The sequence below is a fragment of the Pomacea canaliculata genome, linkage group LG1 (assembly GCF_003073045.1).
Source record: "Pomacea canaliculata isolate SZHN2017 linkage group LG1, ASM307304v1, whole genome shotgun sequence".
Classification (NCBI taxonomy): Eukaryota; Metazoa; Mollusca; class Gastropoda; order Architaenioglossa; family Ampullariidae; genus Pomacea; species Pomacea canaliculata.
This window is the reverse complement of record NC_037590.1, coordinates 27,276,490-27,288,497: the sequence shown is the minus strand read 5'-3', so window position 1 is coordinate 27,288,497 and position 12,008 is coordinate 27,276,490. Positions and strand designations below refer to the sequence as shown.

Below are 12,008 nucleotides of genomic sequence, written 5' to 3'. Positions count from 1 at the left end.
CAAGATACTAAAGCAAAATTGGAAGAACAAAGGAGTGGTTTGAGTGATGTTTTGAGATGAAAAAAATGACAAAGGCATTGTGTACATGATAAATTTACACAGGGCATTTTAAATTTTGTGGTCAGTAGGAAAAGTATTGTTTCCTGCAAATCAAAACCATAAGAACTGTAAATTAACCTTTATGAATTTTTTAGCTAACAAATATTCTCAGATAAATTTTTAGTAGCAGAAATTCATTTTAATCAAGCCAAACATATAAAGTCTGAATATCTCTCAATATTTTGTTAGTGTCTTAGGATGGAGCTGAATGAAGTTATGAACACAGGTGCAGTGAGACATCTGTATCCATTTATGCAGTTTCTCAAAAGTGAGGCTGCTGTTAATGTTCTCCAGTTCTGTTTGTCATGTGGTGAGTAAACTATCTTTAACAGTCATTTTTCTTTCTAATCACCTCTCTAATTTCTCTTTTACCCACACAAAAAAAAAAAAAGTTCATTCTATCAGATATTTATTGCTGTGACTAAGGTAAGTTTAGAATAAATCTGTTCTTAATTTTTGTTGGAATGTACTTAATTTGAGTACATATTTGTAATTAATAATTTACCATTTTTCTTTTCCAGAGGACTTCAACAAACAGATATTAAGTCCTGATGTTTCTCAAAGTGAGTTTGTTTACTTGCATAACATGGCCAAAGATTTGTACCGTACATATGTTTCACCAGATGCACTTGATAAAATCAAGTTTGATGAAGATGTTGTGGCTGAACTCAGAGAAGGTAAATAATTTCATAGTAGCTATATATATAGATATATAATGTTTTAAAACTTCTTGATTTATCATTTCTTGTATGGCAAGTTTTTTTGTTGTTGTTGATCAGCACTTACACTACTTTGAAAATCAGTATGATAAGAATATATATTAAAATTTAAGAAAACTGGTGCATTCAAAACTTTTGTTTTCAAATCTTACATATTTAAATGTGTGACATGACATTTTGAAATGAAATAGCCACACAATTAAAAAAAGACTAGGATATATATTATTTCCTTGAACACATAATTTTAATGGTATAACAGTTATATCCCTCACAAGAATTGAAAATTATTTTCTTTGACAGTTGTGGAAGGTCCTCCAGACCAGGTCATTCGACTTCGTACTTCCACTCCATTGTTTAAGTGAGTTAATTACAAGTAAGAGAAAAATGTACATGTGCACACATGATAGTCTTCTTTTTTCTCTTTGAGTTCTCATTTTTAACCTGTAGGGATAGTATTTCCGAAGTCTTTTAGATAGATCAGATGCCCATGCATTTGGTATATGCACATGGAGTTTTGATAGCACGTCTGTCAAGTGTTGGATACGTAGGTGGGTGATGGAAATCACCCAAAATTTGGATATGGGCTAACTGACCTTGCATTAACATCTAGGATCAGACATGTAAACAGATGAGTCACTCAGGAGAGCTATCTGAGAATGTTATGCAGGGTAGCTAGCCGTAGCAGGTTAGAAAGCATTCAGGCAGAACTGTGTTTGATGACACTGTCAGGCTGGCACCATGTCACCTAGTCATAAATATGAAGCATGATCAGAAGCACCTGAGGGTATCTTGCCACTGTGGTCAGCTGGCCAAAGGGTACTTGAAAGTTAGTTCCTATGGTTGCATAAATCAGCCAGCCCAACCACCCTTCATAGGTGAGGTAGTGATGATTGTGAGTGTGGACAACTGGAGTGACCTAACCTTATAAATCAGAGGCTGCCTCTTGGGGTCAGACGTTGCTCAAACTGGCACTCCCCTCATGGGGACGAGCAACCTTAACTTTCCTGGGCCAGGTATTACAGGATACCAATTAAAAATGTGCCTATAGCAGTTAAAAGTGACAACAAAATTACTCTTAACATTCTTCTTCTTGTTCCTAATGACCCCCAGTGGAGCATAGGGCCGCAACTAGACCATGCCATCGTATCTGATTCTGGGAATCTGATTCTAGGAATCCCTCCCCAGTTGGGACCATGTCATGCAAGCTGCCTCCACTTCACTGTGGACCGATCTCCTCCATGTCTGGGTCTCCCAACCCTGCGCCTTTCCTGTGGGTTCCAGCCCAGAGCTTGTCTTGTTAAATTGTCGGCCGTCTTTTGCAAGGTGTGAACAATCCAGCCCCACTTCTGCTTCTTGATGTCTTGGCTAGGAGGTTTTTGGTTAGTTCTCTCCCACAGGTCTGTTCTGGAGATCTCGGGCCATCTGATGTTGAGGATGTGGCGCAGACATCTTTTGACGAATGTCTGAATCTTGTTAGCGATGGTGTTTGTCACACGCCATGTCTCAGATCCATATAGAAGGACTGACTTTACATTTGCGTTGAAGATGCAGATCTTGGTGTTTAGAGATAATGCCTTGGAGTTACAGGGTGTGGAATGCAAGCCTGGCTTTATTTATTCAGCTTCTTACATCTTCATCTGCACTTCCATCTTGGGTGACTATGCTGCCAAGGTAGGTGAAGTGGTCAGACTTTGTTGCTTCTTCTGAGAGTCGAGTGAATTTTGTCTATGTTTGTTGCTGCTTGTGGGACAACAGACTGATGTCATCCACAAAGTCGAGATCCTCAAGTTGCCTGCCAAAGGTCCACTGAATGCCCATGTTGCTGGTAGAGGTTGTTCTTCTCATGATCCTGTCTATGACGATCAGGAAGATTGTTGGCAAGAGCATACAACATTGCCTCACTCCAGTCCTCACTGTGAAGGGGAAAGTCAGCTTCCCGTTGTGGATCACCTGCCATGTCAAGTCCTCATACAGCTGCTGGATGATGGCAATGAACTTTGGTGGAAATCCATAGTGCTGCATCAACTTCCATATGATTTCCCTGTCTACATAGTCAAAAGCCTTCTCAAAATCCACAAATGCCATGTAGAGTGGCGACTGCCATTTGATGAACTGTTCAATAATAATTTCGCAGTGTAGCGATATGGTCTATGCATGATTTACCCTGTCGAAAGCCTGCTTGTTCTTGCCTCAGTCTCTTGTCTAGGGCATTCTTCAGTCTTTCCAGGATGATTCTGATGAGCATCTTGCTGGGAATGGACAGTAGCATAATTCCGCACCTATTGCTGCATTGTGTCAGGTCGCCTTTTTTGGGTAGCTTTACTAGATAGCCAACTCATACATATCTATTCATAAAAATGCATGAAAAAGTCAGCATACTAAAAAAATCCCGAGATGCACAAAAATATAAATACCACACCTTTCTAGGAAGATGCAGCATTCCCTTCCCCACACATAGTGTCTCGGCACTTGCCGTGTCTCTCTGGGAAGTGAAGTGCTGACCAGCGACAGTTAATTTCAATTGTGTTCCCCCTTTCTTGTTCCACTATCTAAAAAAAAGAACCCCAATTACTCATTCAACAGGTGGGCTTAGCCTCCCTCGCTGTGCAAGCTGTTAGACTCATGTAACCCTATGTGACAGCACATACTACTAAGTGCTACAATAACAGCTAAATTGAATGAGCAAGCAATCGCAGAAGAAACCATGAAATGCCCCTGGAAATGGATGGTGCATTCATATCCATTTCACAAGTGAAGCAGTGGTTGCTTCTTAACAATTGATGGAGAAGGTGATGATGTATAGCCAGACAAGGCATTACCTTTGGAGAGTTTGCCACTGTTCTTTTACTGTTTATGTAAACTGCTGTTCATATTGGAGGGCTTTGAAGCACTGTGACACAAAGCGCTAGGGAAGAATGCAACAACTGTAAGACCTGCATCATGGTAGAGACTGGAAAATAGGAGTGAACTTGCAGCATGAGGGCAACATAACAACCACCAGAGTTAAGTGGATGTTGTGTGTGTGATTTAGGGTTGGGGGGGCTACTGTAACAGAAGGTAGGGAAAATAATGGCTGGTACTGGGACTCCTTTAGAGGAGTGTATGTGTGTATTTAATCTGGATATTCATTAATGAAAAATTTTTAATACCTTGATTCACAATGCCATGTAAGTCTTTTGGAACTGGAAAGGAGGTTTATGAGCTGTGATGTTACTTCAAGTATAACTGATGTAATCATTTTATTCTCACTATGTTTTATGTTTAACGTGGGTGGCCAGACCAGGGTGCAGAGTTGAGCATGTAACCTTCCACCCACATGACCCGTTTACCAGTGTCACATGTTCATAAAACACAGAACGTCGTAATAACATCAACTTCTGAAACGTCTACTCTGAAGTCATTTGCGTGAATCACCAGGCTATGGCTCCTTATGTTTGTGTTTTTAAAACTTAAGATGTTGAATGATTTGTATTTACAGCACACCCAAAGACTGTTGTCATAAAGTATAACTCTTGTTAGATTCTTTGTTATAACAATTTAGAGAAGACGATTCATTATAATCTTAGTAATTGTTCAGTTATTTTCATAATTCCAGGGCTTATGAACATGCCTATGACCTGCTGGAACACACATTTCTGTCTTTGTTTCACCAGAGCGATGATGTGAGTAGCATAGGTGCTAGCAATGCAAACATCCTGCAAGTCTTTAAATGTTATAAAAATCAGTTTGTATCATAACATTCATACCCATCTTAATGTTAAAAGAAAAAATGATTACCCAAGTGGGTGCAAGTGGTTGATCATGTCTATAGCACATCATGAAGAAAATAGAGCCCAACCCTCTTTCTGGGGGATTTCATCTTTACAGCTTTGTACTTCATTGATTTGCATAATTACTTTATTGGGGTTCTTTTTGGTCATTATTTTAAAGCATTTCACAAGGATGATTTTTTGCTGCATTCTTCAAGAAGACTTATAGAATAAAAGTTTAGTTATTGATTTTGTGTGTTAAACATATTTTAAATAAATATTATTAGAACTAATTTTTGAGCTGAAATAAGCTAACTTGTTGGAAATCAACTAGTAACCGTATGGACGGGCACAAAACAATGTTCATGAAATGTATAAAAATATATAAAAACTAAAGAAAGCCATCAACATTGATAAATGCCTTGTTTACATTTCATGTTTCATAAAGCTGGACATTTTGAGAGTGGTTTTATATTTCATAATTTTAATGCTCTGTACAAAGGATGAAAACATCAGCTATTTAAACACATAAAAGGTTAATAAATATGTAGAAATGTTAAAACATCTATGACTTAACAACTGTACAAGTGTTTCCTGGTGTCCTAATGTTTCAACCTAAGCCTAGCAAATATGTCCTGGTGTTCAAGGTTACAGAAAGTGATTGATACAGGTGCATACTACAAGCCAGATGCAGCTGTCTGTCACCATTGATGATAGCCCCCATTTGGGCACAGCTGCTAAGTAGATGAACTAAGTGAACAACTAATTTAAAATGTAACTCCTGTTGACAAATTTAGCAAGGCTGACTTTTTAAAAGACTCAAATTTTACTTTCTGTAAAGTAGAACAAGTGAAGCCAAGCTGATCAAATATCTTTACTTGACAGTCATCTCCTACTTCTTTTATTGTGTCTTTGTGTTATGTGTTGTATTGTGTATTTTCACATTTCTTCGTGTGTGCATGCAAGTGTGGGAATGAAAAGTGATTTTGTTTTTGGTGAATTACAAAGCACCTTAGAACATCATCATCATTATCATGACCTTATGTAAAACTAATGATGAAGTAGCAAGCATTAACTGTTTTTTTTAACTTAAGATGTATATACCAAGGTATGACTGATATTGATAAACTTAACATTATATTTATATTTGGAAGATTACATTGCAGGGTATGAAGTATTCTAAAGTCTTTGTAGACATGTTTGCTGATTCTGTCCTTGTGAAGTTGTTAAGTTACTCCTGTTTCAATGGTATTTTAAGTGTTTCATTATTTATTGTTGCAGTATTATAATATGATCAGTGGGGAAAGACCAAACTCAAGCACATCTCGACAGCATTCAAAGTTAGTAAGCTATTTCTCATTCCCAACCCCCTCCTCAGATCATATTGAAGTGTATATTGCATACACTTATAAAACATGTGTTTCTTCAGTTTCTTTTTATTTTGAAGCATGAAGGACCAAGACTGCTTTGATCGAGGTATTTCATGCAAAAAGGAGTTGTGAGCCAGTTAAGATATATGTTTTCATCAAACTCATATTCATGATTGCATAGACATTAGTACATACAAGTGGATATGCACCCACTGATATGCATGAATGTGCATGCAGGCATGTTCGCATGTTTGCACGCACACACACACACACACGCAAGCACAAATGTACACACATTGGTGAGAAATTTATCTTCAAGTGATAATGGGTTTCATAACACTCAGGACATTATAGTTATTAGTTATTGGTGTTTTTGATGCTTACATTAACACTTGCTCACTTGTCATAGATGTTAAGTTGGCCGGAGAATACTTAGGTCATTATTATCATCTGGAGAAGTTTTTAAGAACTATATATGCAGATGTTAGGCTTAATTTGGTGAAGCTTGTGATTTTTTTTAATTTATTTTTTATATTGATGGCAGTTACTACTCTTTCATTCTGTACAGTAATCTACAAGCTCCCAAGAACAATAATTCTAGGTAAATCAAAATGAATAGGTGTGGTTGATTGTTATATGTGTAGAAATCTGTAGTTATCCTCTTGCTTCTGTGATGGACATCTCAGCAGTCGTAGACTTTTTATTGTTATTATAAAATTTGTTCATGTTTCATTTTAAAGTTGTTTATTACTAATCTTTGTTATGTTTATTAATGAGGATCAGTTTTTTAAGAAGCCAGACAGAATATGTTATTTAATTTCATAACTAAAATGTCACCATATCTACTGGTAAATCTCATTTGTTTCATTTACATATTTAATTTAATACATTTTTGAACAATTAGTGGAACATAAAATCCAAAATTGTAACTACCCTTTACTAAATATTTCAATTGAGTATTTCTTTCGACCTTTTGTTTTTATTGTTTATATTTAGTTGTTATGAAACATATGGAAATTAATAGATGGTGGGCTACAAATGCATTAATAAGCACACAAAAATCATGCCCATACAAGAACATACACCAAGCAGTTGATACAAAAACTAGGTTAATGCATACTACATGCATAGTAGAATGAACAAGAACATGGGCAACAATGAGGATGAGGTACAAAAGACAGTTAAAGATACAGAGATAACAGTCATGATGAGGTGTTACCTTAAAAAAATGATCGACAAAGAGATGTTAGGTAGGACAGATTAATTGATATAAAAGGAGAAATGGGAAAAGAGAGGGCAGGTTAGTATATATTTTTCAGGATGCTAAACGTTAAAATGATTAGTGAGTATAGGGACAATATTTCGTTGGAACAAAAGCATTTTCATTTGTATGCTGCTTCTTGCAAAGAGTGTGATCGAATTATAAATAAGCATATTATATTTTAATAATTATTTGTATAACTAAAAACTAATTACCTTTTAATGCTTAATACTTTCTGATAATAGAATTTATAGCAACATGTTTTTATAAGAATACCCTTTAAACAGAAAATTTATCTCTTCATTTCTAAATTTTAACAACACTTGATCATATGCTTTATTAAAAAAGCTTGTCCAGTCTTGATTGTTTTTCTCTGTGATGTCTTGCTTTTTTTTTTCTTCTTTTTTTTGTAACCTTTTTATTCATCCTGCTGACTGTTCTCTTTTGTGTTAACATAGTGGCTATAGTGCCTTATATGTGGATACTTCTCATCAGATTGTCACATTTATTTAAATATCCATTCCTGCTTTTTAGTTAAAGTTGTCAGCTTCTAAAATGATAGTCTTTTGCACTTGATTGTTAACATTTGAATGCTAAGGGGTGATGGCAACATTGGTGAAACAGTTTGAATATAACGGAAGATTAGGAGGAGGAGCAGATAGACTAAAGTATTTGTTTACCAACACTGTTGTTTTGCAGTTCTCGTTACTTGTAGTTTGGGGCTAACATGAAAGGTTTTGTGTTGTTAATGCATTTTCCTGTCCACCTCTTGGATGTTTAGCTGGTTTGTCCAACTCAGAAGCAAATTATTTATGAGATCAGAATCAGCTGTATGACTTCCCTTTACATTTTACATGGATACATCTAAATGTCAGCATAGTGAAATGTAAATAAATGGTACATAATAAACTGATGGTAAATTAATTCATTAAGAAACTGATAATAAAGCTTGCACATATGGTTCTAGGCTAAAGATCTTGTACAATAAATTTACATCGAAAGGCATTCTGGATAGTGAATTTGTTCAGTGCAGTTATGGTATACGGAAAAGGTTTTAAACTGTTACTGTTAGTGGTGAAGGAAATGTTGAATGGGAACCAGATTTTTGCACAAAATAACTTTATTACAGATCTGAATGCAGGCATAATTAAGAAATTCTCTGTTCAAAATACCTTTATTACAGCTTGCATGAATGTTGTGCTGCAGCATTTGTGATCATTTATAAATAACTTTATTAGAAGAGTGAGTATATGTTGTGCTGGAGTAGTGTTAGATAAACCATTGAAAATGAAAGCATTTGACTTTACTGGAAAGCATGTTTCATTGTAGCTGCATGTATGCATGTGTGTGTGCGCGTGCGCACATGCGTGCCAGTGTGTGTGTGTGTTTGTGTGCGTGCTTGTATGTACTCAGGGACAAGTGTGTACTTGTGTGCATGTGTTTGTGAGGTTGTGGTTGGTGGATATTGGGATATATGCATGCCATGTATATTTCACTAAAGAAGTCTATGTTTGTGCATTAATTTTTGCAGGATAAGAGCAGTATTCTTATCAGGAAAAATGTTAGTAATATGATTAATTTTATTTCTTCATTTTAACAGGGTCTTAAAGAAAAAAGATTTTGGATTTTCCAACATTGGGTCCAAAATCAAAGATGTATTCCGTTCATCATCAGGTACTATACTGTGTGACTGAGTGCAATATGGAAACTTGATATACTTGAAAAGCAAATCTCTTTAATAAATCTTGTGTTATATAACCCTTGTAGTAACATGTAATCTTGATCACCTATTTTAGTGGACTGTACATTTTCATTTGGTCTGTGATACCAGAGTTTTAAGTACCCATACTATTCACTGATCATCTGATGCATAATTTGTTTTAATTTGAAGGATTTGAAGTCATAGCCTTAAGCCTTCTGTATTTCCTATGCACATTCCAAAGTGTTGTTTTGAAATTTGATAGATTTAAAATGATTTTTTTAGAAAAAAAAATTATATTCGTGCATTTACTAAGCTAGATTTGTACTGCATTTCTTATTCTTTGTTCTTGATCCAAAGTCTCATGGCTAGTGAGAAATAATAGTCAGTTTTGTCTGGTCATATGGAGTGGCAGAAAGTATAACTTGACTTGTCTTCTGTACATGGTTTGTATTTTCAGAGGACAGGAGCAGTGTTGATCACAGTGATGAACCTGAAGGACTTTCAGCATTTTCCACAGTAAGGACAATGTGGAGGCATTTCTTGCTGTAACAATAATAAACTAGTGATTAAACAGCTAATAGTGTTGCTAGCTTCTATAGCTCAGTTGGAAACCCTTATCCCATAGAATTTCATTGTTTTGACTGATGCTTGCCATGTTTTCATCACATCTCAGTTTTCTTTCATCATACCTTTATTTATCCTCATTATTGATCCATACAATAATTTCTGTCTTTACGAATTCTAGCCAATGGTGCGTGTGGATGAAGAGGATGTGACCACATCAGGACTATACCAGGAGCGAACCCACAACGATGCCTTGCATGATCTGAGTTCATGGCGAGTTACTGTTCCTCGAACAGGAGCTAGGCCTGATCTTGAGAATATCCGCAAGCAGTACTATGTTTTTATCATCGATGTCCGAAGAGTGGATGTGCAAGAAGGTGTGATTTTGCTTAATTTTCTTAAAAACACTTGCAGCTGTACAGGCTACTAATTTTGTTCCATGAGTACCAACTTCTCTTTGGAAAGCATAGTGACAGGTGGGGATGTTAGAGGGGCTGAACTGATTTCAGTCCTACTGTTCTGTGGTCGTTTGACTAAAACAGATTTAAAATCAGACTTTATTGTCTGTTTGAGACATTTAACACCAGTTAGGAGTAAAAGTGATGCACAGACATCAAAGCAGTGTATTGTTTATCCTAACAACAAACCTTTAGACAGCTGGATTTGAAGTAGCTCCACATAGTCATGTCATCTGGTACAATACGAAGAAGACCGACATTTTACCACTGAATTGTTAGTTCTGCTACATTATAATTTTTTTTTACGCCAGCCTGAAGACCATCTTTCCATGCTAACAACTTTAAGAAGAAATAAAAAATGTGGTCTGAGATAAAATAATTGACCTTTCAAAATCCAATCTCTAGTTTTACTGAATGGAAGATAACAGAAAGTAGCATCATGTCAATCTGAAACTTTGACAGCTGGACTACTATAAGTTGAACTACTTTTTTCATGGTTGTTGCTTTATATTCATGCGTTCATGCTATGTATTGATACTTACATTTGAAGTTTGATATTTTGCTATGTAACGTCAAATGAAAAGTTACAGTAGATAATTTTTCGTAATCTGCAGGTGATAAATCAAGCTGGACTGTTGCAAGGTGAAGGGAAAAAAATGTACTCCAATTAAGAGAAGTAATGTTTTATATGCAGAGTAGCAAAGAGGAAATTGTTATCAGTTTTCAGTCTGTGTGCTTTAAACTGTTTGTATTTTACTTTTTGGTGTCAAGCTTGCCTTACAATAGATGTTAATGTTCAGATCATTCCTGGCCACTGGAATTGTGTTTTGCTTTACCATGTAGGGTTGTCTTGAGAAATCCTAAAATAGATTGACACTTTTGATATAGTAAATTTGGTATCTTGGTGTTCAGAAGGGATTGTCTGATAAACTTCAGTAGCTGTTCCCTGTGCAGTTGTTAGGGAAAAGCATGTAGACTGAGGGAAATTAACAATAAATTTTACAAGGTGTGATGTGTTTGTGCAGGAGGTATCATGAGTTTTATGTTTTGGAACAAAAACTTACCGAATTTCATGGTGAGAAAATTTTGACTTTTAAATAGAACTGTTTTTGTAAGAAAAATTATTATGTTTTTTATTTGTATTAAAAAAAATATTGAGATGTCTTCAACAATTGAGTTATTAGAAGTGACAACTATATGCTTGTATTAGTAATACTAACAAAACCACCCTCCTACCCCCTTCCTTTGAATAACAGAAGTAAATGCAAGATAACTTTGACATCTAGCTGAATTTTTATTGGCAGCACTTTTAATGAAGATTTGAAAACCTTTTGAAAAGTTTTGAGTATGCAAAAATATTACAGGAGATAGTGGCATTTGGAGCTTTTTTCTCACAGCCTAAATGAACAAAGATAATAGAGTGACTCTTTTCATTTGGATTTACAGATTCTGACATCAGTGATTGAGCTGTTTCATTTTGCTGAGTGTCTGGCCTAGCCTGTTTGTATTATTTAGATTGAACTGCGAGATTCAAGTGTCAAATGCCTCTCAAAGATCTGTTTTTATTTAAAGGGGAATTTGTGGATTGCCAGTTGCCACCAAAGAAGTCGTTTGGCACCAAATCACAGGAATTTGTAGAGAGTAAAAAAGAGGTCTTTGAACAGTACCTTCAGGTATTTTTGCCATGTTATTCTTCACTGTCAGCTGGCACTTTGTTAGCCATTCAACATCAGAACAGGAATGAAGAATGAAAGTATTGTCAGTATAATGTCAGTCATGTAATCTTATATAAGAAATATATTTCAAAGTAACTCAATAGAAAATGTATTCTGCTTTTTAATGTAGTAGATCCTTTCCTAGAATGAAAATCAAACTGAAAATTTTTAGAATGATTGTTTGATGAATTTATTTTGTTTTGTGGCTGTTAACAGAAGCTGCTGACAATACCTCACCTGAAAGGAAGCGAATTACTGTATAACTTTCTAACTTCAGAGGATGAGTTTACCACCAGTTTTCTTCCTGACATCAAATTTGGTGTGTGATAGTATCAAAGATAACATTTTATGAATTGATATGAAAAGTGTGC

The 12,008-nt window shown here is 35.6% G+C and overlaps 1 protein-coding gene across 5 annotated transcripts in view; it reads left to right on the top strand.

The window, feature by feature from the left end:
- Window positions 1-12,008, top strand: part of LOC112572934 (sorting nexin-14-like) — a 33,644-nt gene that overhangs the window by 16,338 nt on the left and 5,298 nt on the right. For 4 of the 5 annotated variants that reach the window (XM_025252959.1, XM_025252951.1, XM_025252968.1 and 1 more), the window contains exons 13-25: window positions 289-409; window positions 621-776; window positions 1,119-1,176; window positions 4,414-4,480; window positions 5,849-5,907; window positions 6,506-6,538; window positions 8,799-8,872; window positions 9,358-9,416; window positions 9,646-9,841; window positions 10,537-10,564; window positions 10,948-10,997; window positions 11,495-11,595; window positions 11,854-11,956. In XM_025252959.1, the coding sequence (XP_025108744.1) occupies window positions 289-409; window positions 621-776; window positions 1,119-1,176; window positions 4,414-4,480; window positions 5,849-5,907; window positions 6,506-6,538; window positions 8,799-8,872; window positions 9,358-9,416; window positions 9,646-9,841; window positions 10,537-10,564; window positions 10,948-10,997; window positions 11,495-11,595; window positions 11,854-11,956 (1,105 nt within the window). The remainder of the gene's footprint in view (window positions 1-288; window positions 410-620; window positions 777-1,118; window positions 1,177-4,413; window positions 4,481-5,848; window positions 5,908-6,505; window positions 6,539-8,798; window positions 8,873-9,357; window positions 9,417-9,645; window positions 9,842-10,536; window positions 10,565-10,947; window positions 10,998-11,494; window positions 11,596-11,853; window positions 11,957-12,008) is intronic. The other variant, XM_025252944.1, reaches the window with a different exon arrangement.